The sequence below is a fragment of the Poecile atricapillus genome, chromosome 17, assembly GCF_030490865.1.
Source record: "Poecile atricapillus isolate bPoeAtr1 chromosome 17, bPoeAtr1.hap1, whole genome shotgun sequence".
NCBI classification, from domain to species: Eukaryota; Metazoa; Chordata; class Aves; order Passeriformes; family Paridae; genus Poecile; species Poecile atricapillus.
The window spans coordinates 6,985,945-7,013,787 of NC_081265.1; the positions used below are offsets into that span (position 1 = coordinate 6,985,945).

General features: G+C 44.1%; 1 protein-coding gene across 7 annotated transcripts in view; it reads left to right on the top strand.

Moving 5' to 3' along the window:
- UNK (unk zinc finger) overlaps nt 1–27,843 on the top strand; it is a 43,175-nt gene extending 15,332 nt beyond the window's left edge. Inside the window, exons 2-17 of one of the 7 annotated variants that reach the window (XM_058852303.1) lie at nt 2,897–3,106; nt 4,544–4,720; nt 5,163–5,293; nt 5,424–5,559; nt 7,604–7,721; nt 8,662–8,746; nt 10,533–10,675; nt 11,918–11,965; nt 12,830–13,030; nt 17,038–17,106; nt 17,751–17,925; nt 19,058–19,159; nt 20,675–20,863; nt 23,678–23,775; nt 24,283–24,540; nt 24,914–27,843. In XM_058852303.1, coding sequence (XP_058708286.1) covers nt 2,897–3,106; nt 4,544–4,720; nt 5,163–5,293; nt 5,424–5,559; nt 7,604–7,721; nt 8,662–8,746; nt 10,533–10,675; nt 11,918–11,965; nt 12,830–13,030; nt 17,038–17,106; nt 17,751–17,925; nt 19,058–19,159; nt 20,675–20,863; nt 23,678–23,775; nt 24,283–24,540; nt 24,914–25,069 — 2,296 coding nt within the window. In that variant the 3' untranslated portion in view covers nt 25,070–27,843. Of the gene's footprint in view, nt 1–2,896; nt 3,107–4,543; nt 4,721–5,162; nt 5,294–5,423; nt 5,560–7,603; nt 7,722–8,661; nt 8,747–10,532; nt 10,676–11,917; nt 11,966–12,829; nt 13,031–17,037; nt 17,107–17,750; nt 17,926–19,057; nt 19,160–20,674; nt 20,864–23,593; nt 23,776–24,282; nt 24,541–24,913 lie in introns of all 7 variants that reach the window. The other 6 variants (XM_058852300.1, XM_058852299.1, XM_058852306.1 and 3 more) reach the window with 6 other exon arrangements.

Here is a 27,843-nt window from a genome sequence, read left to right on the forward strand (position 1 = left end):
TTCTGCTTTCTGCGACATCACATTGCGGTGGTGCAGGCTCTATATCCTCTCTGTGTTCTCAAAACACACGTGCTTTAGAGGCCTTTTATATATTTTAATACAAAGTGGGTGGTTGAGTGGTCCATGTTCTCCCAGAGGAGCCAAAACTCACTTCATGGATCAAGAAAATAAAGGGCTGTAAGACAATTTACCATTCATGCTATTGTGGAGGAGGGTGATTTAAAACGTTGTAGTGGCTTGGAAAAAAGGAAAACCCAAAGCAGTGATTGAAAGGCTTGAAATGACTGAGTTAATGTGACAACTCTCCTTCCCTCAGCTGGGTCTGTTGCAGAGGTGATTGTGCACAGTTAATGTCTGTGGAGCTCAGTGGTACCTGTTTGCAGGACTTGCTCTGAAATTAAGAGTGAGACATCATTTATTTAATAGAGACCATTAGAGAAGGACTTTCTGATGAAGCAAGTTAGGTGTTAAACACTTTTCAGGTGAACCATTTACTTATGTAATTATCTCTCGTTAACATTACAATAAATGTTTCTCCGGGGAGTTTAGCCAATCATGAAATGCAATTAATTTTCAAATACTCTTCAGCAACAATTGAGACACTAGAGACCGAAATCCCTAGTCAGTGTGTACGTTTTTAAACTTCCCTGCTGAAGGGAAGCAGCTTTCAGCTCAGCTGATTATGGAGTTGTTAAACTGTCGGATTTTTAAGTGTTTAATTTGGGCCTGTCACAAGTGTGGAGTGCTGGGCTCAATACTGAGGTTGTGTAAGCCTGGTATCTCCCCTTAGTTTCCAGAGCACTGAGGAGGTTCAGGATGCTGTTCTTGAACTTAAGCCCAGCACTGGGTGAGGATGGAGGAATTAAAATGCTCTTGGTTTCTGTCTGGGATTCCAATTGCTGTGTGATACTGGCTGGGGCTCGTAGCTGTGTTGCTCTTTGTAAGATGGGAGTAACACAGATCTGGTGTCTCTAAGGTGTACATGGATATGTGTAAGTGGAAAGGACTGGTTGGTGATTATATCATCTGTGGACAGCATCGTCCTGCTTAAGGTTACTTAATTCACTTTCTAACCAAAATGTTGCAGTCACTTTTGTTCCAAGTCTTCCTAGTGCACTGATAAAATAATCTGTGGAATTCCACCTTCTACAACTACTTGGTCCAATAGCTTAGAAAGCTTTTCAAGAATGGATGAATTTACCACAGCTTTCAGTTTCCAGATGAATTGCTGGTGTGGCTGAAGTAGGGATCTCCATTTGAACAGGGCTGGATTTTTAAATGGGAGAAGAAGCAAAGTGATGTTGTTATCCCTCACCTATGCCAAGCAGACCTGGTTCTGCAGCTGGCTCTGTTTTTTCTGCTGTTAAGCCTTGGCCCCCAGTGCAGATACTGTTCCAGCCACTCTGGATTGCAGGGGACAGATGGGCTTGGGTAGAGAAGGGCTTACAGCCGGCTGTGGAGGCTTCCAGCCCCAGGCGTTTGCAGATCCCAGGCAGTGGAACCTGCAAATCTCACATATTTAGAGGTTGAAGAAGAGGAAGAGCTTTTATCCTTTCATGCTTGTAAAATCCAATGTAGGAAAGCTCTTGCCACTGATACTGTCTCTTCATAGCAAACAAATAAAACCACTTTGGTTGAATCTGTGCCTTTTCCTGAGGCTTTCTCCTCAGCTGGGGTAAAGAGGAAAGAAGGCTTTATTTACAGATGTTGCTTTCAGAATGAGCCTAGCACTGTGATATTATCTGTAAATCCATCTTTGGGCATCAGACATCTTTCCGTTTATTCAGAAACAGCAGATAAAGACTGTCTGACATGGGAATGAATTCCTACACTCCTTTTTGTTGCCTCAGACTACATACGCAGTTTAAAATGACTCCGAATCTGCTGTTATATCACCCTGTTGCTTCCAGCAGAACACTTGTATTTTTTTTTTTGACCTACAAATCTTGGTCCTCACTGTTTACACTGACCTGTAAACATAAGAGACCAGAATGTTCTGTGTTTTCTGCCTTGTTCCTGGATGTGTCTTTGAGACTGAACCTAGTGGGATTCGGTTGGGTCTGAGCTCCTGGAGCTGTTTGGATGTTCCCTGTAAATACAGGGCAGCCTATGGGTTTCAGCAGCGTGGATTTTCTAAGCACCTACACACAGATCACAGTCAGATCATTATGTTGATCTAAACCATTTTGTAATCCTCTACAATCTGGGTTTAGAGACTGTTATTAGTGTCACAAATAAAAGCTTGTGACTTCTTTAGTTCTCGGGATAAAAGAAGCCATGTACTTTCAGGGAATTACATATTAAAATTAAAGCAACATAAACATGTGGGAATTTGAGGATAGTTATCCTACTTTCCAAGACTGAGCCCTGAGTTCATATGATTGCAAGAGAGAAATTGGTTATTTTTTATTTCATAATTGACCATATACTGATAAAGCAGAGCTAAACCAGGAGGACAAGGCATGAAAGAATCTTAAAAATCTTTCTTTCTCAGTAACTTGAAGCTTTAAATGTGGCTCAAAGAAGTGTATTCTATTTGGGTTTTTCTTTCTGTTGTTTTTTTTTTTAACGGAACATGGAGGAAGGAAAGCCCTTTTTGCTCAGATAGGTCACAGATTTAGAAAGGGTTAGAAAGGTTCTATTTTCTCACAAACTGTCTCCTAAGCTCATGAAAAGCCTCTTCAAAACGATCCCGACAGAAAGTGATTTCAGCTCTTGTTACATTCCTGTGTGTAATGGATATCTTGCAGCTCCCAGCCTCCATCCTGGGAGGGGAAGCAGGGAGGCTGTGGGAAGGACAGCAGACATCTGTGTGATGGACAGGGCTCGGGGCTCTGCGGGTGCCTGGGTGTTTCCCCTGGCCAGCATCCCGCTGCTCACACCCCGCTTCCCGCAGGTACCTGAAGGAGTTCCGCACGGAGCAGTGCCCGCTCTTCGTGCAGCACAAGTGCACTCAGCACCGGCCCTACACCTGCTTCCACTGGCACTTTGTCAACCAGCGCCGGCGCAGGTCCATCCGCCGCCGCGACGGGACCTTCAACTACAGCCCTGACATTTACTGCACCAAGTATGACGAGACCACGGGAATCTGCCCGGAAGGAGATGAGTGAGTAAAGGCTGCACCCTGCTTTTCAGGCATTAGGCTTTTGGGATCAGGCCAGGTGATGATTCCTGCTGGTTCTTGCAGAGATGAGGCAAGTCAGCAGTAAAGCAGCTTTGTCACATACGTAACATGAGACCAGATGTAAAATCTGGAATAGCAGCCTGTGTGCTCCAGGCCTGCTGCAGTGGCAGTACTGAGGGTGAATTAGATGGGAATTCAGCTCTTGGGAACTCACTGTGCTCGCAAGCTTTAGCATCTTCAGCAAAGCTGAGGTGGGAAAAACAGCTCAATGAGACAAATGAGTTCAGAAACACTCTGTCCTCTAAGTCCCTGACTCTCAGCTCTTGTTCACTAGCAGGATAATTTAGTTTTTCACAAATTGAAGAAAGAGCAGGACCTTTGTCCTCCAATCTGCCCCCCGAGTTTTAAACTCATATCAGTTTAATTTGTCTTTCTGAGCTTTTAAAAAGCCAGTAGAGAATTGAGAGGTACCCAGAATAAGGCAACATGAGGAAGAGTTTGGATTTTTTGTGTGTTCTCCCCAATGACTGCAGTAGGTTTAACTGGGGCAAAACCACAAATTTTTCTGCTGTGTGTGTGGTAGACCCCAGTTAGTAAGGGGTTAACCTGCTAATATAACTTTAGCCACGTGACCGATATGGGATAAATAGTGTAGCCAAACTGTGGTCAAATATGGAGAGTGTTTTATAGAGAGATGCTGTGTAAAGATGGAATTTCAATTCTCTTTTGTGGTGCCAGTATCAACATACAAAAATGCTGTTTATTGGCAAAACTTTTTTATCTCGATTAAATAAAGTTTCTGTGAATACAGCAGAATGGAACAGTCCCTCAGGCCTGAGGCTTCAGTTTCAATACTTTCTTCATTGCTAGAAGAGATTTGGAAGGAACTGGGAATGGGATGTTTGGGGACTTTGGCTTCTAGATCGCTGGTTGATACGTGGCTCAAACTCAGTGAATGAAAACTGTTGTCATCTAGGAACCTTTGCTCATTTATATTTTTACCTTGATGCTGCAATATCTGAACTTTGCCCTTTCCATCTTGTTATATTTCTGTTTTTATTTCTCAATGTAGATTGTTTTTCTGCCTAAAAGAGGAAACAAAACGAGTTAAAATGGTAGTTTTGTAGTCGTCCTTCCTTGTCCCATGTCCTTGCTCTTTTCCAGATTCCTGGCAGCCACTTGTCAATAAGGTGCTGCTGGATTAATAATCCAGTTTTCTTTTAGGGAGGGAAACCCTCACATCCTTTGCAGTGACAGGTTTGGGGGTTCTCTGAAGTGTTGGAAGTCACAGCAAAAGAGAAGGGGCAGAGTTAGCAAAGATGGTGTCAACTGCAGCATCTTCTCTCAGCAAAGTGTCTGGTTGAATCCCTCGTCTGTGTGACAAAACCTTGTCTATTCCTCCCCTTCTTCCTTCCTCAGGTGTCCCTTCTTGCATAGAACTACTGGAGACACAGAGAGGAGGTATCACTTGCGCTACTACAAAACTGGAATCTGCATCCATGAGACAGACTCCAAGGGAAACTGCACCAAGAATGGAGTCCACTGCGCCTTTGCTCATGGGCCCCATGACCTGCGCTCACCCGTGTATGACATCAGGTCAGTAGAGCTTGGGGCTCCTGAGAAAAGGGTAATTTCTGTACCCAAATGAAAAAGGAGATGATGGAAAAGGTAATTTCTGTACCCAAGTGAAAAGTGAGATGATTGAAGGACAGTACTGCTTCAGCCTGAAATGAAGCGATGGCGAGACATCCCTTCCTAATAAGGCAAATGTAAAAAACCTCCAGGGAGGATTCTCAAAATGGGGGAAGGGATCACACTTTGGAATCTTATGGAGGGGGTCAAAACAGTGCATCTGGAATTCCCAGGGAATGAAGACTTATTTTTACTGCAGTTGCTGTTCAGCTAAAGATGTTCTGACAAAACATGCATGGCTGAAATGCACCCACTTAGCAAATGCTCCAGTATGTCAGTTTTTATACACATTTATCTGACTCTTCCTCTGCTCAGTCTGTTTGTTCATTTAACTCTGTCCCTGAAGAGAGCTTCAGGCGATGGAAGCTTTACAGAATGGTCAGACAACATCTGAAGGAGGCATTGAGGGTCAGTCTGCGGTCGCTGCCAGCCATGCCATGATAGAGAAAATACTCAGTGAGGAGCCAAGGTGGCAAGGTGAGTGTCACTGAGGGTCTGTTGGGCTGGGAAAGTTTGTCTCTATGGAGTGCCTGCTCCTGCCCAGAACTTTTCTGTAGTAAATATGGGCTGTGGTCATCTCTCTTGACTCATTGGGATTTTTTTGCAGATACAACATATGTGTTGGGAAATTACAAGACAGAGCAGTGTAAGAAACCCCCCCGGCTCTGTCGCCAGGGTTATGCCTGTCCCTACTACCACAATAGCAAAGACAGAAGACGAAGTCCAAGAAAACACAAATACAGGTACTGTGGTCCTGGATATTGTACTTCCCAGCTGAGTGGTGCAGTGTATTGGAAATCTATGGTGCAGGAGGCAGGATTTTGACCACTAGATAGTTGTTTCTAGTGTATCTCCAAGCCATGTACTGAGAGGTATGATGGACTGTTATTTCTTCCTAGCAGAAAGATAAACTAAACAAGAAGTTTTCCTGTATATAGTAACCAATACTCTAATTAATGAATTGTTAAGTCATGTTACAACTCTGGTTTTATAGCAAAGAGAACCTGTGTTTGGCTTTCCCTTACCACATAAACCTCTCCTTTAAAAAGCAGTGCAGGGAAGAGAAGACAAAAGAAAGTTTTAATCCCCATCTAGAAACAAACTCACACAACAGTGTGTTCATGGTAAAGGATTCAGAATCATCAGGCTGCTTGTTGTGTATGCCTGCTGATGGGGATCATGAGGAGGGCCTGTGGCTGGACATGCATTCTTAACCAGCTGCTAAAGGCTCTGCTTTTGAGGCACTGGGGTGTTCTGTCACTCAACTGTCGAAGGATTTTTCAGTATGCTGTGTCTCCCTGAACGCATTTCATCCAAATTATAGGCCCTCATTTCCTCCGACACAACAGAGCTTTTGTTGTGGTCTCAGTGGGGCTTTTCCTTAGTTCCTTTTTGAAAAACATAGGAGCAGACCAGAAAGCCAGGAGAGAAAATACCAGGGATGTTCTCGCTTCTCTTCCCCACCCCCAACATTCACAGAAATTTTTGAATTGGCACTGAAATTCTATATTTAAAAAAACGAAACAGGCAACAATCAAAGGAATGTTGATGCTTTAAGGAGAAATAAAACCACGAGGGCAGTCTTTAGGCAGCAGCTATGTGCTTTTTGCCCCTCTTTGGGCCCTTTGGGAAGGGAAGAGTTGAAAGCTGCTCTGCTGCTCTCTACTCACTGGTGTGTTTTCCCCACCCCACCTGATGTGGCTGTGCTGGTGCTGCTATCTGCTTCCCTCTGCTGTTGTTTGAGGGAATGGTTAAGAGCATAAAGAGGAGGGGAAGTAGGTCACGGCAAAAATTTAGATCTGGGAAAAGGAACTGTTCCTGGCTGGGAGAAAGAAAACAGACTTGCCTTTTCCCCAGTGACCTGACTCAGCCTCTTTTCCACATGGCCACATTATAAACCTGGAAACATACTTCTGTAAGGGTATTATGTGTTTTAGGATTAGCCAATTAACTTCTTAGCTTTCTATGAAGGTGCAGTTCCAAAACAGAAACCAGACCCAGCGTCTCTGACACTAATCACATCAGCTGCTAATATTGTTATGCTGGTTCAAGTTGTATTTTGTTTCAAATAGAGAATTAAGCCTTTTTTTTTTTCATTGGGAAATTGGAAGAAGGGGGAGAAGATGCAATAGCAGCTGGGTGGGGGCTGTGGAAGCAGCAGCCAAACAGATTGTACAGCTGAGGGTGGGCAGCCAAACCTGGCCCCAACTGAGGAATTGTAACATCATGGAATGGTGTGGGTTGGAAGGGACCTTAAAGCTCATCTTGTTCCACCCCCTGCCATGTGTAGAGACCTTCCACTATCTCAGGTTGCTCCAAGCCCCATCTAGCCTGGCTTGAAACAGTTTCAGGGATCCAGGGGCAGCCACAGGTTCTCTGGGCAACTTGTGAACCACTGTCACAGAGAGGAATTTCTCCCTTGTATTTAATCTAAACCTATTCTCTTTCCATTTATCCCCTTGTCCTGGGACTCCAGGCCCTTGTTCAAAATCCCTCTCCAGCTCTCCTGGAGCCTGAGGTCTCTCTGGAGCCTTCACCAGGCTGAACACCCCCAGTGCTCCCAGCCTGGCTCCAGAGCAGAGGGACCCTCAGAGCACCTTTTTGGCTCTCTCTGGACTTGCTCCAGCAGGTCCACATCCTTCTGATTTTGGGGGACCCAGAGCTGGATGCAGTCCTCCAGGAGTGGATCAGAGGGGGAGAATCACTTCCCTCCAGCTGCCCAAAGTAATCAAAGCTCAGAGCACGTCCATGAGTCTGATGCCTTCTCCTGCTGCCTTATTTCCACAGATCTTCACCATGTCCCAGTGTGAAACACGGGGATGAGTGGGGAGATCCCAGCAAGTGTGAAAATGGAGACTCCTGCCAGTACTGCCACACTCGCACAGAACAGCAGTTCCATCCAGAGGTACAGTAACCTCCTCACTCCACTTCAGAAAGGCAGAAACATTCCAGTCTTACAAAGTAAATTACTGTGTCAGGTGGGAGAGGATGTGGGCTGCTTGTAGTGTGGTCCTGGGGTAGAGAGAAGCTGCATGTTGGGAGTAAGCTGCAATTCAGCTTCTTGGCAGAATAGACTGTATGGGAGGAGGTAAGAAAGTGGGGAAAAACTCATGTGTAGGAGCAGTCTCAGGTATGGGGGTCCTTTGGAAAGCATGATGTGGGTCTGCATGTGAGCAAAAGGCATCTGTTTCTTTGACTAAGAGTTTGTGGTTCATGTTGATAGCACTAAACACCACCAAGCTCTTAGCTGTGAGCATGCCCAGAGCATTCCAATATCCTTACAGAAAGTGTAATTAAGACCTTCTCGTAGTCTGCTTCATGTTACAGTGTTGAAAAGCTTTGTGGGGCCCGTATCTTCACAGTAACCATTGTCACCGCCTGTCAAACTGGGGGGAAAGGGAATAATCCATTTGCTACAGTCCTTGTCAATGGTTTGTTATTTTCCTTGCAAACACGTGCCTGCAACTTTCTGTGCTGTCATCTGTCAGCTGTTTCCTATCTTTTGCCATTTGTAATGTCCATGGAGCTTCCAGTGAGTCTGAGGGACTTCATGGCAGATGGTGACCTTTGGGTGAGCTGGTGTGTGGTGGGTTGGTCTCTGGGTGAGCTCTAGCTGTCATGGGCATATTTTGGTTTTTCCAAAACTATAGTGGGTTTTCCTCTCTTTGAAACAAAGCACTGAAATGGTCACCCTGAGCTCTGCTGGCCTTTGCATCTCTTATCTGTGTCCCTGCCTGCTGTCAAATTTCTTCATAGTACTTCTGTACCTGGTGGTCACTGTTATTTTCTGTTCATTTCTGTTTGGTTTTTTTTGTTTTGTTTTGTTTTTTTTTCCCCATCCTTAGATCTACAAATCCACCAAATGCAATGATATGCAGCAGTCTGGCAGCTGTCCCCGAGGACCCTTCTGTGCCTTTGCACACGTAGAACGTACGTGCACTACTTCTCTCATCTTTCCTGGATGTTTGAGCTGTGGAAAGCTTCTGACCAAGAGAGTTCAAATGTAGAGCTGCAAAGCCAGAGCTTCTGTGAAGGGTTAAACTTTGATTTCTATAAAACTGTGCTGGTGTGGGAGGTGTTGGCAGAGCTGGAGGCAGTAGGTGGCCTGTAGGACTCAGCCTTTAGCTCTCACTGCACTGTCTCTTGAAGGATCTCCCTCTGTTCCCTCTCACCTGCTCAGTTCTCTGGGTGTCAGTTCAGGAGGATGGAAGTGGAGAAAGCTGCTTCTTTTCTGTACATGAATGTACCTAGCTAAATTGCCAAGTGTCCTATTTTAAAAAGCTGAAGTTAAAATTGCTGATTGTAGATAATTTATTGATCCATGAAAAAAGAATGCTGTTTTACTCTTCATGAAGTTTTACTTAAGTTTAAGTCAGGTTGGAAAAGAAAAATATGCAGCTTTTTTTTTTTACTGCTTTATCTCAAATCCTCTTTTCTCAATACTCCCTGACTTACAGGGCATTATTTCAATCCTCACTTTAATCAACTATAAACTAGTGATGCAGTTTTGGTTGTGGAAGTTCTACATGCAGGTGGTCCTAACGTTCATAAGTAATGGTTAGTTACTGTCCTAGGGCTCCTCCTCAGTTGCTGCCCTGCAATCTCACTGCTGAACTTGCAACAATTAGAACAGGTTACTCACTAGATTTGTTCTGATACTGACTCACTGCATGGCCTTGAAAAAAATCTCTTTGTTATTTGATTATCCTTTGTAAATGAGGGAATTTAGTAATTGCTGCCTTTGACAAGGAATGGGGAGAGTAAATTCCCTACAGGGTATGCAGTTCCTTTTATAGGAAGCCTTGTTGACAAGCAGTAATTATAGCTGGAGCTGTGGGCTGTAATGGCCCAAAACACAGCAGTGCAACTACACAGTGGGATCCAGCAAGCTTTAGGAAATGAAATCTTGATAAAGGAGCAGTGTTTAGCAAACTTCCTTGGGTATAACATAGTATTTTTGTTTAGGAATGCCTTATTCCTAATAAGATTATTACACTTGACATTATATGGTATTACTTAGAGTAACATTCTGTGGCACTTAGGCCATTCCAATTTGGTTATTTTTTGTGCTGTCTTATGAATTTGTATTTTTTAGTCCTTCCTACAAGGTCAACAAAGACAGGCCTAATGCCATTAAAATAACAGGACTCCATTTATTATATCTGCTCTTAACCTGAGTTTTACTGATTAATAGCAAGAAACCAGCATTTTGAGGATATTGAAATATAGATGTAGTGTCAGTTCTATAGTTTTTGTGAAGATGCTGAGTGTTAGATGTAAATCCTACAAATCTACAGCATCTCTACCTTCCAAACCAATGCCACTTTTTTTGGTAATGATTTGTACTGAGCACAGATGGAAACTTTAACTCCCTCAGCTAATTATAATGCACCCATCAACTTCGTGCCAAGCAAAGAAGGAAACTCTGCTTAGTTCAAGGGAGCTGAATGAATAACACACAATTCATCCAGGGAAGATAATTTTGGAGCAGCATTAATGAGCTAAAGAGCAGCACAGTGTGTATGTGATGACAGTAAAAACGTGAGGAATATTAGATAAGCAAATAAGCCAAATAAGGTTTCTCCTTCTATATTTATAAGGTGCTTGTGGAGCTTTTCCTCTCAGGAATATCTGAGTATTCTTGTTCCTAAATGTCTCATGCTCCATGGCAATTGCCCAGCTTTGAGTGGTGTTCCCTGTGCTTTGTCTCCCACAGAGCCCGCGCTCAGTGAAGATTTACAGCAATCCTCGGCCGTGTCCAGCCCCACCCAGACAGCAGCAGTGATGTACATGCCCTCAGCAGCTGGGGACTCTGTTCCAGTCAGCCCTTCCAGTCCACATGCCCCAGACCTTAGCAATGTATGTAGTAGCTCTGTGGAGAAGCCTTGTCCATATTGTGCAAATCTGTGTTTCTCAGAGTCACTGTTCTTCCTTCCAAGAAAAGTATCCAAAAGCCCAGAGGATATGAAATTTTTCTTTTAATTCTCAGCTCCACGTTTTTTAGAGGGATCTGTATTTTTGGAACATACATTCAGTGGCTTTAGTATTGTCCTCTCACCTATAAAAATTCCAGGCCTTCCTTTCTGTGCAGGGTTTGTTGATGTACTTTCAGGAAAGTGGAATACATCCGCACATGAAGTCCAACTCCTTCCTGTCTGGAGGTACATATTGGCCTTAGCTTCCAAGACCTATAATTAAAGGCTGTGAGCCAGCAGCCTCTAAAGTACATAACTACAATTGAGTTTGTTTACATATGTAATCTCAGAGCCTTAGCCTGTGCATATTGTGTGTTGCATTATAGGATATCCTTAGTTCCCGCCCTCTTGTACTTCTGGAGATAGCTGAACTCTGGGATATGTTTCAGTAATGCCCCACATTGTTGGTAGTTAGTTCTCCATACAAGAGAGGAGATGTCTAAGTGCTGAACAGATATTCAGAGTCAGATTAGAAACCCATGGAATGCTAGACTACATTTTTACTTAGCTTTTTCTTTTTTTTTTTTTGTTAAGTCTTTCCTGTTTGTACTGCACTTGATAAGGTGTGTAACCTTTTCAAATGGTTGGCTGAGATTTTGAGAAGGTACAATGACATGAGTTTAACTCATTTGAAACTGGTCAGACTGAGGTGAACGCATCCAGGACCTCTGCTTTATTTTATTCCCTCTCTTTGAAAAGAGAATCTGTGTTTATAGTTCACAGTTGTCCTGAATTGGATTGCGGGTAGAATTCCAAACAGATTTTGAAAAGTCTGGACATAATATTGTCTCTTACTAGATAACACTGGAAAGCAATCTTACCAAGGTATGGTTTAAATTCTCTGAAAGCTGCAGGGCAGTTGAAGATATCTCCAACTTTTAGGCTGTTTAGGTCTTGTCTATCTCAAGCTCTTAGTCTTTTAAACAGTCTTTCCTAATCCTTGGATATGTGCCAAATGGCAACACATGTCTGTCTATGACTTCATCACTCCACAGGGCATCTGCATGTAGCTTGCAAACAAATATGGTTTTGCTGGTGATCATTTTACATGATGAATTAATCAGAGAAAAGGTCCCTGTAGCAGCCAGCCTCACGTGGCCTGTTCTGTTTTGTATTTGTACTGTAGGTGTGGAATAAATCAGGAACTCTGCCAACTAGCCCCACCTCCACCACAGTGAGTAGTTATCTTTGCGACTGTAGGGAAGCGTGGACAGCAGAATGTCTGTATAAAAATAAAATAAAAACATTGTAGGCTGCTCCTTTTTTTTTTTCCCTAATGCCAGCCCAGACTGTGCCACATTTGAATCTGTGATGTCTGAAGCAGAGTCGTGCTTGCCAGTGGAGGCAAATAATTTCTTGTCCCAGAGAAATGGGATATTTGCATTCATCCAGGCGGACACATTCTTTAAGACTCAATTTCCTTTGCTGCTGTCTGTGGCTTCATCTACAGTGCAAAACTAGCCTTGTTGCATGTGATTGTGATCCCTGGTATTAGTCCAAAGAATGGAAGTGTTGGAAATCATTGGGTTTTTTAATGCAGCTCTTGATACCTGACTTGTGTCTGCACTAAACCTTTGAGATTTCCAACTAGAAAGCAAAAAATACAGTAGTACATATAGCTCAGATATGCCTAATTGTTGTGACTGCCACAGCACCTTTCCAGGTTCCACACCACTACCCAGAGTCAGACAGGACCCACTGTAGCCTAAGGAAAGACAGGAGTGTTATGGTCGTCTTGGGAAGCTGATCTGTCACCTCTGAGGCCTCAGAAAGAATAAATATCAATAGAGCTGTAGGTTAGATTTTACAAGACTTCACTCCAAAGTAACAACAGAAAAAGCATAATTGTGGGACTGTGTAAATTCAGTGGAGCTTTTTCCTGTGTTTTTAATGAGTGTTTACTGGAAGCTTGTATGGTTGTGTTGGCTGTCAGTGTAATCAATTTACAGTGACGTGATCGAGCACTTCCATGGATGCCTCTCTTTGAGTGGTTCCTGCTGTCTGGCTGTACTTTCCTGACACTTGTTCCCTCTGTTAGATTCTTTGTAGGAACAGCAGTCTTGGAAGCCCATCTAATATATGTGGGTCTCCTCCCGGTGCCATTGGGAAGCCCCACAGCTTGGAGACCATTGGTTTTCCTCCAGACTCAGTCACAGCAGCCGGCAGCTACAAGAAAGCACCGGGGTTTGAGCGAGAAGATCAGGTGGGGGCCGAGTATTTGAAGAGTTTCAAATGCCAGGTTAGTGGGGAATATTGGCTGGAAGAATTGGGGGGATGAGAAAGAATGAGAAATTGCCCAGTCTAACATGAATGGGGTTTTGTTTCTGATGGAACAAAAGTGGAAAAGCACTGGTCTCATATGAGAAGTTTCTGGATCTCTGCTCTTGCTTTCAGCCTCCCTTCCAGCCTCTTTCATCTCACATCTGGTCTTGTCTCCCTTGCTGCCATCACACACCCAATTTGTAGAAGTTGAGCTCCTGCTTGTTTTCCTAATCCCTCTCAGCTTCTGTCTTGTGTTGACCCTGGGTAGCTTCCCACATCACTTCTTGCTCTTTATTTTTCCATGTTTAGGTCCTTGCCAAGAGTTGCTGTGTCTTTTGCTGAATTGTCCCATGGAAACTCATCCTTCCTTCTGTCTTCCCTCTCCAAACTCTTACCTTGGTCTCCATGACTTGGTTTGTCCTCTGTTCACCATTCCTCTGGTGTATTAAAGATGTTGTGTTAGTTTTCTCTTGCTTCTGTGGCTGTATCCTGTGGCTTCTGTGTTAAATTAGAATTTCTCATTCTTATTTGAGGAACCCTCTGAATATTACCCAACCCACATCTCTTAATGACATTTCCTCTTATCCCTTTTGGATATCCCAGTCTTGCCTTGCTGTTTCCTCAGTCTTCTTCCTGGTGTCATGCCTTATTCATGCTGCTCCCTAGGTCTGGAACAGTCTCTTCCAGCTCTTTTGCCACATATGAGCTTTTCCACAGTCAGCTTCTTGCTGTGAATTTCCTTTCTTGATGTTACAATTAATAGTTTCTCTGCACCACCCCTTCCAACCTGAGCCCAACCCAGAGTTTGGGTTTTTATTTCAGATTTTATTCCTCACTGAGTTTGTAACTTTATCTTGATTTAGAGGGAGGGGAATAGCTACTTTTATGAGGAGGTGCCTGCAAAAGTATCTCCTACAAGGTCTTTTATACAAGAGTATAAAAAGGGATAAGAATACTAGTTCTGTGTTGCCTGAGAAGAGAGGACAATAAGTGCTGCTTTCAGCCTGACCATGTTTTAACTTTGGTCTGTGACATTAAAGAAGTCAGTCTTAATGAGCCTGCACTGCTGTGAGAGAACTGTGGAAATATCCTGTCCAGACAAGGTCTTGCATAAAGTAGTTGAATTTAGAAGCAGACTCCATGGGTTTTATTTATTTTTATGGCTTTGGGAAAATATGGCCAAGCTTTGCAGTAGGGCCAGTCTTGAGCACTGTTTAGTCTAATTAAAATGATGGAGTGACAAATCCAGATTAAGCTATATGCATGTGTGCTCTCTTATCAATGCTCCCTTTGTCTGCCTTAAGGGGGATGTGCCTTAGGAAACTGCAAATTGATGCAACACGTCTTTGGGGGTAAAGAGCAGAGCATGCTGTGATCCTGGCACTTCTTGCAGGCACAGCAGCTTGTAACAGTTGTTTAGAAACAAAAGGAAAAACATGTCCTCGTTCTCTGTGGCCTCTGCTGCAAAGGAGGAGTGAACCCAGAGCTGAAGGACTGAGAGAACCCCTGTCTGCTGCCAGCAGAGGCAGGGTGCCAAGGAGGCCCTGCTTCGGAGAAAATGGGCAGCAAGCCTAAGCCAAGGAGAAAGGGGATGGAGCATGAATAGGACTTGTAAAAGGAAGGCCAGATGATGAGCATTTGTATCTGAAGTCAGATCTGTGCTACAAAGATACCGTATTCACTTAACTACTTAATTATGTGGCTTTAATTAAGCAAAACCTATGTTAAATAGGAATAAATAGCTATTATTAAGGTATAGACAGAAGGTAATCACAGTTGCCTTATGTTAGGCTTCTACAGACAAAATTAGGTGTCTCATAAGTGTCCTGATTTAATTTTACTTTAATATGTAATTACTTACTTTTTAAATTCTACTGTAATTCCCTTTAACTGCAGTGGGCACCAGAGATTCCCAAATATCCTATAAATTAGACCAATAATGAGGCATTTAACTTTGTCAGCTCCTGTATGAAAACGTCAGAGGAGACACTCTGGCTCAGTTCTGCTATGGGCTTGTCATTTTTCCCCTGTAGAATTGGTACAAATAGTTTCTATCTTATTAGAATGAAAAAAAGCACCTTCTGTCTTAATAGATTCCACATAGCTTATGGTAAAGCTGAGCCAGCAGTTAAAGCTAAAAATACTTTTCCCAAGTCCCAAAAGATTTAGCAAGCTGGAAAAATGCTGGCTGCACTGGAAGGACTTGAATGCCACGACCAGGAGGTGTTCCCAAGTCTTGACACACAGCACAGTAGGTTTCTTCCATGCTGGTCAGAAAACATTTAGTTTCACTCATAATTTATGTCCCTTGTTCTCTTCCCTGACTGCAGCAGAGAGAGCTGGAGAATTTCAGCCTGTCTTTTGAGTGTCTGTCTCTATGTGTGCCCTTTCTAATGTTATTCAGAGTTAAAGGAGACTGGCTTAGCGGTGGCATTTTGTTTGCTCTATTTTTCCCTTGTGTTGTGGGAATTCCAGGCAGTGGGAATTTGGGCTAGCTTGGAAATATGTTCACTTTTCTCCTCCTTAAAGAAAAAAAAGCACTTCCAGTAAGACTTAACTGCAGCAGAGCCAGCTCCCCACGTTGGCAGGAAGCCTCTCAGTGGGGGCATGGCTGCGTGTGTGCCCTCCCCTCCGCTGCTGACGTCCGAGACAGCGCATTCTGTGCTCAGATGAGTGTCAAACGGGGCAGGGCTGGGCTGGATAATGCAGCAGGAGCGTTATCAGACACACACAGGGGCACTCAGCACAGCTCTCACACACAAAGGAGAGCGAGCCCATCGTCACTCCTGTGCTGGGAGCATGTTCAGGGATGTGGGAGAGAGCAGTCCCTGCTGCAGAAGGATCTTTGTGTTCATCTCCCAACTGCCTGTCTGCCAGGCTTTGACCTCTCCATCTGCCCATGGGCATAGAGCTGAGCAGAGAAAATTATTTAAAACCAAGGGAAGAATTCTTCTGCTGCTCTTTTGCCTGTCTAGTTACGTCACCCCTCTCCAGCATTAATTTATCTTTGTCATGAGACTGTTGAGGCCAAGAAGTCAAATGGTATCACTTAACTCGAGATGGTGCCTTATGTGCTGCTGTTGCACACTGTGCCTCAGTTTCCTGCAGAGATGGTGCTGGATTTGGGATTGATCTCCCTGTGCCATGTCACAGCACAGGAGGAAGGGAGCAAGGCCTGCAGACAGACTGTTACACTCTGACAGGCTCCTGAAGCCACTTCCCAACTGAATCCCAGCAGAACTGGCTGATGTTGCAAAGCAAGAGAGTTGATATCCATTAAGGATATAATGCTGGAAGGACCTTAAGCTGAATTTTTAGCCTGGATAGTGGGATTCTAAATGTGTATTGGCAATCATGCAGTTTTGCAGTTCCAAACAGCCCTGGTCTCACTTATGTTTTCTACCTTTGAGCTCTTATGTTAATGGATGAGGGGAGGATTTTTTATGAAGTTAGTTTGATAATGTTGCTTTGAAAATGGGTTAGTTATCACTGTGTTTTACTTTGCAATCCTAGCTGGGAGCTGGAAAAGTTTGAGGGAAAACATAATCTACATGCTTTTATTTTCCCCAAACTGAAAAATATTTGCATAATTTAACAATGCAGCGTGCCTCCCATCATTTCTGGCCCTTTCTGGGCGTTAGATGCTAGTAGGGCTGATGAGTTAGTTACAGCAAGGCAAAATAATTTGGTTTTGATGATGTGCTTTGTGCTAGCAGGAGTCTTACAGCAACATTAAAGGCAAATGTCACTGTGACAAGTCTCTGCTTAACTCTAGGGGTGATGTCTTGGTATACAGAAAGCAATTTACTTGGAATGTTTTCAGTTTGCTGTGCCTTTCCTCTCTCCAAATTCTCCAGTGCCTTGAGCAGCCCAAGAGAGGAGTGGACTGTGTTTCCCATGGCTTCTCCAAAGCCAGCAGCCAGTCATTTTTAATTTTGCTAAATAATCCTTCTGCTTACCTTTTGTTTTGTTTCTTTACTGCAGCAAGCAAAAATGAAGTCCCACTCCCTGGAACACAGGAGCCAGGAGCAACCTTTGTTACAGCCCAAACAGGTATGGAGCTGCTGGCAGGGCTCAGGGCTTCCAGCACCACAGAGAAATCTGTGGATCCAGACAGCTCTGCAGGGAGTAAATAACAGTCCAGACACCATTAGGGATGCTCAGCTGGAGGGATTACTTTATGAAGATGGGATGATTTGCTGGAGGTGTTATTTGTGAGTAGTTAGACTTGAGTGAATTCAGGGTAGATTCATAGGGTTGGACTGTGCAGGAGAGAGTCTTCAAATTACAGAAAATTGAGCTGGAATGGATCTCTGGAGTCATCTAAGTTCAAGGATTTGGCAAAGGGAATTTAATATCAGGTTCTAAGTCGTGTGCTGAGCTAAGGCTGAGTGAGTGATTGTGTGGCCCATGGCTGTGATTGCATGCAACCTGTGGGTCACAGGAGTTAATTCTGGGGCAGCCTGAAAGATGTTTAGAATACTGGGGCAGGGGGGGGACATGGAATGGAGAACAGTCAACAGAAATTAAAGAAAAGCTGTTAATCTCTCCCCACCCCCAGCCCTGTGGTAGCAATAGCCATCTGTCAGGTTGGAAGCAGGCAGGAAACAGGTTTGTTGCTGGCATTTGGCTCGTTCCTGCACGTTACTGAAGGGGTTGTTCTATAAAGATGTTTTATTTCCTACCTCTTGTTTCAGGACATCCTGGGCATTCTCCCAGTGGGGAGCCCACTGACATCCAGCATCTCCTCTAGTATCACCTCCAGTCTGGCTGCAACCCCCCCGAGCCCCGCCGGCACCAGCAGCATTCCAGGCATGAATGCCAATGCCCTTCCCTTCTATCCAACCAGTGACACCGTTGAGTCTGTCATAGGTAACTGCCTTTTTCACTTATGAAAATAGGGCTTCCTCAGCCATGGATCACCAGGTATGAGACTTGGAATAACGTGGGTGTTCCAGTGACCTCCAGTTTTCTGTGTCTGTCAGTGCTGGCAGATTCCTGAAGCTTGTTCTGTGACTGTGACACATCTGATGTTTCCTGCGGGTCATTTTGGATGAAATTCATCCACGGGACCAACTGAAGGCCTCTGAGCCACTCACTCAGAATGTCACATGCTGTAAAAGGGCCTTAGTTTTAGCTTTGTCAAAGTGACAAAGAGGTCTTGGACTAGGCAGCAAATCACAGGGGCATTTTCCACAGTTACAACCCCTCAGGTCTAAATGACAGTTTTATAGCCAGAGCTACCACCAGGTAGATTGTAAGGACTTTGCCCTTTGTAGAGTGCAGGACAGAGGCTGTAAGAGAGAGGAAAACAGGAGAGTCCAGAGAGTGGAGTCACTCTTAGATAGGCACAGGCTTTTTGGTCACCTGTTTTTCTTCTTCCTTTTTTTCTTTTTTTTCCTTTTTTTAATTAAATATAACGTTTCTGAGGTGATCTCACTAATTTGTTAAAAATAATAATAGAAATGAGTGGGCATGTGTGGGTTGGAATTATATTGATCATCATTAGTAATGAGGCATGTTCAAATAGATATAACAGTTTCAGGCATTAATAAGCTTTATTTTACCCAATATGTGAACCTCAGAGATGTTTTTCAAGTGTTCCCTTCTCGTGGTATTTCTTTTCCAAGTGGCTTTTCAGGAAAGCAGGGACAAAGCACAAACCAGACCCAGACATGCCATAAGCCAGTGTTCCTGTATATAAGGGACAGAGTTAAAAGAGCAGTTTGGGGAAGACTTATGGGATCTGCTGTTAATTCATCAGATTTTTGTTTTCATATACCATTTGGGAATACTTTAAAACAAAAAGAAACAGGTCAGGTTAAACAACCTGAACTGAAAAGCTGCCCATGACACTTCTGCCAAACCATTTGAGAATAGGATGGAGAGTAGGGCACTGAGAGGTAGCAAGCACAGGCTCCTCTGCATGTAGGCTCTTTGGGCCATCCTATCTCTTGAAGTTGTTGGTCCTTTATAACATAATTGGTACCTCTGTGTCTGGCAGAGTCTGCCTTGGATGACCTGGACCTGAATGAATTCGGAGTGGCTGCCCTGGAGAAGACATTTGACAGCAGCACAGTGCCCCACACGAGTGGCATCATGATAGGTACATGAAAGCAACAGAGCTTTCTTTATCTTCTGCCAAGCAGTGTTGCCCAGTCACCTCAGTGGAGCCAGCCCAACCAAGCCCTAAAACCAGTCCCAAAATTACATTGGTTAATACAGCAGTTACAACAAACTCTGGCAACCCTTGAGCATCTTTAAAGTGAGAGCTTGCCCTTACTCACTAGAAGAGTTGAGTTGTTTCCATTGGGCCCAGGTGTCTTGGGGATGTTTCTTGAGACTGAATGGGACTTGCCTGATTTTTTTTCCTTTTTTTTCCTCCTTTTTTTTTCCTTTTTTCTTTTTTTTCTTTTTTCTTTTTTTTTTTTTTCTTTTTTTGAGTGTGTAAGTGGACTCTAGAAGGCATCTGATACATTTCAAATCAGGCCAAAGTATAACAATTTGCATCTTAAGCAGAAAACTCTCCCTAGCTGTAACAGGAAACTCACTGACCTGGTAATGCCATCCATCTGTCAGAGTGTCATCATGGTCTGCTGATGTGGTTCCTGGAATGTCTGTCTCATTTTGATACATGGAGGTAGGCTAAGGCCTCCTCTACCTGTCTCTGATGGGTGTCCAGTGAAAAAAGAAACGTCTCCTAACTTTTTTGGAAGTGGTTTTAGTTTCTGGCTACCCTTGCTGTGCAAAGCAGGTGTTTGAACAGGAGCTAACTCCAGTTGTCTGAAGGTTTCCAAGGGAACTGCACTGCCTGGAGTTTTATTGAGGTAGGAAGGGACCTGTGGAAAGAATAGCACTTCCATTTTCCTGCCAAAGATTAGAGCCTGTTGGAGGTTTACTGTCCCTGTCTGCTGCCAGCCCTGCTGTTGCTGCTCCCCACCTGCAGTGCCTTGGGGATCCTCCCCTTCTCCCTCTCTTCACATCAGACCTGGGTGTTACCTGGTGACCTTCTAAGGACAGACATTGCTGCGGAGAGAGCAGGGCTGAGATCTCCCTAAATCTGTGAGTGGCAGGCAGAACTTTTGGTGTAAGGGAGGTTGATGGCTTTTGTGGTTAGGCTTTTGTTTATTGGGGTTTTTTATTAGTGATAGATCCAGGCACTCAGGTATGTGTAACTACAGCTAGTCACTGGTTTTTAGTGGTTGAGATCATGAGACCACCCAGCATGGTGGTCTTCTCACTACAGGTTGTTTGGAATTATTAAAGGCAGATGTTTTAGAAGTGAATTTTTCATTATGAAGTATTTCACCAGATACCAAATTTATCTTCTCTAGATTGACTAGAAGGACTGAGCTCTGGTCAGAAAACCTTTTGTTCCTTTGGCCACTGAAAGAGTAATCCATTGAATTGTGGAGAGTTTTAACCTGCCTGGGTCATGGGATGGCAGCTTCAGTGCTCCTCTTAAAGGCTGAGAGGGGAATGAAACCTCAGGAAAAGTGGAGGGAATCCCGAGGGGCTCAGGGAGGAGAAAGGGAACCTGACACCTCCTGCTCTGAACTCCTGCCTGTGCCCACACCTCATGGTCATACATAGCCATCCTCTCTGTGTGTTCTTTGTCCAGGTGGGAGTTTGCTGCAAAGTTCTGCTCCTGTAAATATCCCCGGGTCCCTTGGAAGCTCTGCCTCCTTTCACTCCGCCTCTCCTTCTCCACCGGTCAGCCTCTCATCGCATTTCCTCCATCAGCCCCAGGGACACTTAAGCCAGTCAGAAAACACGTTCCTGGGCACATCAGCTTCTCATGGATCATTAGGTAAATGCACAGTGTGTGTGTCCCATGTACATGCCTGTCTGTGCCATGTAAGTATTTTCTTTTCAGTCGGCTTTAATTTCAATGTGTTATTTCACTGCTGCCATGTATCTCTTCTTCCCATGAGAACAGCAATGGGACTAGAAGCTGTTTTACCAAAAGTCAGCTAATACCTCATGAACAAGGGAGCAATTCCCTCTACTTCCCTGGTTTCTGGGCTGAGAAAAAAGGACTTATAGGTTAATTGTCTTGCTCTGATGATGCCTTTTGGGGAAAGGAGCTCTGCCTCTTCCAGCCAGCAGTGCTTTGCTGAGACTTCATATAAAACTCAGAGCTGGGTGCTTATCTTGGCTTAGTTTAGGTAGGGATTGCAGTTTGCCCTTGGGACTGCTTGTGGGTCAGAGTGGCTTCTGGGAGCTCTAGAGCAGACCTGGGCCACTGTTTGACACTGCACCAATTCTGCAGTGTGGACTTTGCAAAAAGACAGTGTTCCAGTTTTGTCCCCTTTGCTCCTTCCCTTCCTCAAGGGTCCTTTTCCTGCATGAGGGACTGAAGGAAGAGATATTACTTTGGAGCTTCAGCTGTATCAAGAAAAACAGGGAATTTAGCAGACAAATCTATTTTATTATCAAGACACAGGATTACCTTGAGAAATAAAACTGTTTGGCCTCCAGGCTACAGGGGCACCAGTTCTGCTCATTTCTGTGTGTAACAGTAAATATTAATTCTCTCTATTGATGCTAGACATAAATGCCTCTTAAAATCTGAGATACACTTTAATCTTTAATATTCAGCTTAACCTAATAAAATGATTACATGCTTGTGTAAGCTATTTCTGCATGCACTTATCTGTGTAACTCCATCCCTTGTTTGCACAGCCCAAGCCCATGCTTCCATGCTTGCCATTGCTGCTTGTTTGGCTTTAACAGCTTTTACAATTAACTGTAATAAAAGACATCAGAAGCCATCTCTGCTCTTAATTAGGTTGAGGCTGGCTGTTCATCCCAGTTTTTGTAAGGAAAGGAAAAATTGCTGTTTCAGAAGAAATTAGTTATGTTTATCTTGACTGTGTATTTATACAAATAAAAAGCAAAAAAATTGCAGGAAATTCACAAATGCATTAAAATAATTTATTTATAAAAGATATTTTTCCATGAACACAACAAATCCTTTGCTGGGGTTTTGAAAAGATATTTAAATAGTTTCTTAGCAGTTGGCAATCATCTGTTCCATTTAACTTAATGAATGCTCATAACATGTCAAGTGTGTAGCTAATCACTTATTTGTATTGAAATTGAGTTAAAATACCTAGTTTTGGGCTGGTTTCCACTGTGCTAGGTGCGAAATATGCAGAGGTTTTCCTGTCCAAAGGGGCTTGATACTTCCAATGTGAAATGAGAACAGCAGCTGGGAAGAGGGAGTTTAAATTGAAAGATCAGTTTGGTCAGCACTGTGGCAGAATTTGTGGCTTGCCAGCATCCTGCTTAATGCTGGATTCCCATTCAAGAAAACTGAGGTTTAAAGAACAAAATGTGAGTTGGGATTCCATTAAAACTTCTTGCTTTCAACTGAGCACTCTTCAGAGCAGCTGAAATGGATCTGTGGTAAGTGGCCTGAGCAGGCAAAGATCCTTTGCTGCTCTGCTGAATGAGTTAATGTGCCTAAACCCTTGGTGAAGACGAGTTACTATTTTTCAGCTGTATATTTGTGTCTTGGCTGGGAAGTCAATGCTGCTGGGATAGACCTCAGTGAGAGGCTGTTGACTCCAGGGGTCACTTGCAGGACAGTTTAGCTGCTGTGAGATCAGAATTATCAATTGCAGCTCGGTTTAGGAATGTTCCCAGCCAGTGGTGAACACCACTGCATGAAAATGACTCCCACATCAAACTGGAGCAAATTGTGTGGGTAAGAGTCCACACTCTGCCTCAATATTACCTTTTCCTACTAGTTTTCCCCTGAATGTGCAAACATTGGACTCTGGAAAAATAGCCAGTTTTGTCTACAACTGATATGCTACTCCTTTGTCTCCTAAGCCTTGAATTTCTTCCTGAAAAGAGAGTTTATTTGCACAAGCTAAAATAGAGAAATGGCTAATTCATTTTCTTGGATGCTGCTCACTAGCTCAGTGCTAGAGCTCTGCAGGGGATGAAGCAGATACAGATACTATTGTCTCTACTTGTTTATAAACAGGATTTTCCACTTTTGTTCCTTGTGTATGGAAACAGTAATGACTTGGAGCATTTTTGTGTCACTGTTTGGAAGTGAGGCTCCTTTTCTAAGCCCCACGCTGAGGAGACAAAAGCAGGAGTTTCTCAGGGTGTAGGGTGGGAGGAAGCACCACCTGGGCTCTGTGAACCAACTCTGGTGGCTGTGCTGCCCTGAAAGGTGGGGATGTAGAAGCAGGGCAGGGGTTCTCCTGAAAGAAGGGGCATTCAAGCTGACAGTCAGCTCTGCTGTGAAAGTGATGCTTCTAAAAACAGCCTCATTCAAGAGTTGCCTCCACTCAGTGTCATGGTTCCTTCCTCCATCACTAAAGATGAGGCCTAATAGTGTGAAATTTCCCTATAAAGTCCCTCTGTGATGGACTCTGGGGTCATGGGGATGAAACTGATTCCTAAATGAACTTTGTATCCTATTTACACATTTTTGAATCCTGGATTTCACAGGTTAGGGAGAAAATGGGGAAATTGCCAGCACCTGTGACATAACCCTCTCTATTTCCCTGTGAAACAGGTTTAAATGGGATGAACAGCAGCATATGGGAACACTTTGCTTCGGGGAGTTTTTCGCCCAGTACCTCACCTGCATTTCTGTCAGGTCCAGGTGCTGCGGAGATGGCACGGCTACGACAAGAACTGGACGAAGCCAACGGCACAATAAAGCAGTGGGAAGAGTCTTGGAAACAAGCCAAGCAGGTACTTGGGCAAATCATGGGATTAGGGAGTGTAAAGGAGTAGGGGGTGTCAGCCTTTCAACAGACTCTTTCTGGACGTGGAGGTGATGGACAGAGCTGTAGGTTTTACAGGTTCTCAGCATTCTTTCCTCTCCCTTGGAAATCACCAAGTCACTGGGCCTGGTGTGTTCAGGTGCTGGAAGTGCAAGGCCAGATGTCAGGACAGGCACTCTGAAGCATTTGACAGTCTCTCAGAGCTTTGATCCATGATAATTTGTCAGTTTGAAAGTTCATCCCCTGGACACTGTGAGCCAGACGAGTAGAGCCACGGCCCAAGCAGATGGGATATGTGGAGTGAGCAGTGCCTTGAAGTAAGGCTCCAAACATGTTTCAGAATTTGGGAACAGGGCAGATGGGTCAGAACTGGTGTGAGGAGTGTATGGAAATTGATAGTTTTGCCTGGGTTTCTCTTTGGAGGCAGACCAAGTTTTCAGACTGCTTCTTTTACCCCATTTGTTGGAACTTGCAGGCTTGTGATGCTTGGAAAAAGGAGGCAGAGGAGGCAAATGATCGCGCCAACACAGCTAACATGGAATGTGAACTGGCCCGGGAGCAGAGGGAAGCCTTGGAGCTGCAAGTGAAGAAGCTGCAGGAGGAGCTGGAGAGGATCCACACCGGCCAGGACCCGCAGTTCCTGCGCTCCTTCTCTGACCTGGAGACGCTCTCGCTCTCGTCACTCTACACCCTGCAGAAACAGCTGCGGGCAAACCTGGAGAAAGTGGACAAGGTGAGTGCCAGGGCCTGGCAAGGCAGGGCTCTGCCCTCTGTGCTCCTACAGGTCACAGCTTTTTCCCTTTTCTTTAATAGACCCAGAAATCAGAAGCCTATCAGAGCACTTCCAGGTAGATGTAATCAAAGTGAGCTCTAGCTGGCTCACAGGAAAATAACTCCATCTTCTTTGTACCTAAAGTACAGAACTTAAATCAGTCAAAGCAGCTCTGTTGATCCTGAAGGTCCTGAAAGGCATCACACTGTGCTGCTTTACTTTTGCTTCAGGACATGAACAGGGTAGACTTGCTGCTCCCTGCCCTTCCCCAAGCCGCTGAGCCCTTTGTTGTGTGTGTGACACTGACGCTGTGCCCTGTCCCCCTCTCTTGCAGGCGGTATTTCAGATGCAGTCAGTGAAATGCCTTAAGTGTCAGGAGGAGAACCGGGTGGTGTTACCGTGCCAACACGCGGTGCTGTGCGAGACGTGCGCTGAGGAGGGCGAGTGCCCCATCTGCCACCCCAACAGGCCCCACTCCCTGCAGTCGTGACCTCCCGAGGACACTCCTTCTGATCATATCCTATAGAACTTTTTAACTTTATACATACGTACATATATATGTATGTGTATATATATATATGTATATATGTGTGCGGATGGGTGTGGCTGTGCACGTGTAGGGACGTGCACACACACACGCACATGCACACATGAAAACAGAAAATTAGTTGCAGAGCACTTTTTAATATTTTACATCCCGTATCTAAACTGCCCCTCACCCGTGCCCCACTAATTCTAACTCTTGATGAACTTTGAGAGCTGTTTTTAATACAGATCAAAGGGCCATTTGCAAAGAGTCTGTGTTTCTCCTCTTTTCTATTTAGGTGATAACAAATTTTTGACTATTTCCAGAAGGACTTAGAGTGGGCAAGAGGGGCTTCCACGTGCTTTCCAGAGGAAGAGTTGAGATCACAGGGAGGATCGAGGTGGATTGAAATGACTTGCTCATGCCTTCGGTCCCCCTGCTCTTTCACTGACCCAGCTTGGTTAAAGCCGTCCTCCCTGATGGGAGCTCTGCCAGGCTCCTGCCTGGAGGGCCTCACACTGCCCATCTCTGAATGTGCAGGAACTTTGTCTGTCATTTAATCAGCAAAGTTCACTTTTTAAATTTTTTTACGCTCTTTGTATATTTGTATGAAAAGAAGAAAAGAGGGAAAAAAAAATATTTATATTGGACCTAGAGCAAGCCAAGCCCCAAAATTCAGTGACCAATGTTCACTTCTGATGCAGCCAACATGTTCCAAGTCTGAGCAGCCTTAGAAGTATTGCCCTTGGGTGAGCCAAAGCCCTTTATGAAGGAAATTTGGATGCAGAGGTTAGTTCTCTCCAGGCACCCCTTTGTCTGGTGGCTGTCCAGAGACTTTTTACTGTTTCAGACCAGATTAGTTTTGTTTTAGCCACAGGGACCTGACTCGTAGTCACTGCTGAAGTGCATGAACCAATTCCAGATAGGCTGAGGACATTTTTGTTGCCTGTATCAGCAGCTCAAGGGTGGTTTGTGGATTGCTGGCTCCAGAGATCCTTGTGCTGGAGATGTGTGGTGACAGAAATAGTCCAGCAGGACAGAGAAATGCCACCAGCTCAGACCTGCCCAGCAGCTGAGCTTTCCTGTGACTTTCCCTACCAGCATGTCCATTGGATTTTACATCAGGTGGATTGCAGTAACCTGCTGGGATCTCAACCAAAAGGCCACTCAGTTGACTAAACATTTTTATTTTGCACAGGGATGGTCCTGTGCTGCCCCTCCCTGACCTGGAAAAGCACTGGAACCTCCAGCTGCCCACTATTGTAGGAAAACTGAATTTTTACCAGAGCCTCTCAGAAAGCTTCATATTTAATACAAACACATAATTAGGTTTGCTTCCATAATTCCACCTTTCCTCTCCATGGAAGGGGTTAATATGCATTCCCAGATGATCTCTTAAGTGCAGCTCTGTGTAGTTCTTTTTTATGTTTTCCCATTAACTTGTTTTTGGGTTTTTTGGTAAAAATGCTTTTTTTCCATGTGTATTTTATTGTAACTAGCATCAGGTTTTTTAATTTTTTTTAATGGAGAGACACTGTTGAGTGACTATTGTGGCTATGTTGTTTGGTTATAGCCTTTGAATGTCTGTGCCATGGGGCAGCACATCTGCCTTGGTCTGATCTTAAGGAAAGACCTTTTATTAAAATACGTGAACATTTCTCTTTTTTTTAGGAAAAATAAAAAATAAAAAAAAAAAATTCAAGTGGGGGGGAGGAGGAGGAAAAAGCCCAATTAAGAAAAAAAAATACTAAAAAGTTTTTTTTGTAACTAACTTAAATCATAGGAAATAAACTCTTGAATCAGGTCTTTAATATTTATAAGCAGCAGAGCTGATCAGCCCGTTTTTGGCTATGGTTTGTAACACTTTTTATGAGCATGGGGGTTTCTCTGCTCCTCCCTGGGGGCTGCTCAGGGGTGATGCTGCCTTTTGCCCACCCTCTTTTTCCAGATCTGTCCAGCACCAGCTCCGTGACTCCACCAGGGAATCCCTCCACATGGAACTTATCCCCTGAGGGCAGCCTGGGCTGTCTCTGTGGGATTTCCAGTCACGGGGTGATGCAGGACTTGGGGGGGTTAAGGGGAAAGAGCTGTTTGCCCCCAGTTTCCCTGGGGTACAAGGAAAAATTCCTGGCCAGAGAAAATGTGTTTTTCCCTTTTGAGTAAAACAGTTTCTCTGTTTTAAAACTTATACTGAAGGACCAAAGAATTCAGAATTTCACCTGTTTGTGGCCCTTAAATTTTAACTTTCCATTGCCACACTGCACTCATGGCAGAGCAGCCTGAAGGAATTAGCACTAGACCCTTCCCTTGCCCCCACCCCAACCTCTCTCAGCACTCTCTTTGCACAAGCACATAGATTTTCTCACTTTCCTCTGGTTCTTGAAGAAACACTTCCTAAATTTAGGTTTCTATCTATTTGTTTGCTGCTTTAAAAAAAAAAAGGAGAGGAATATTGAAATGTGAATTTATTTTCTTAAGCATCAGATGGAAAAGAGAACTTCATCTTTGCATATTTTGTGAATGTTCTGGTGGGCCATTTAAAGACAATTTCTGAACCAAATGAGGTGGGAGCAGGGGGAAGGAGCATCATTCCTGACCCACTCCAGCAGTTGTTGCTGCCTGCTCCGTGCAGGAAGGACAAACCATAATCACAGCACTGCAGTTGAGGCTTGAGAGTCTGTGATCAGCTTTTGTGTGGTGTAAAAAGAGCTGAAATAAACCTGGTGCTAATAAGTGCA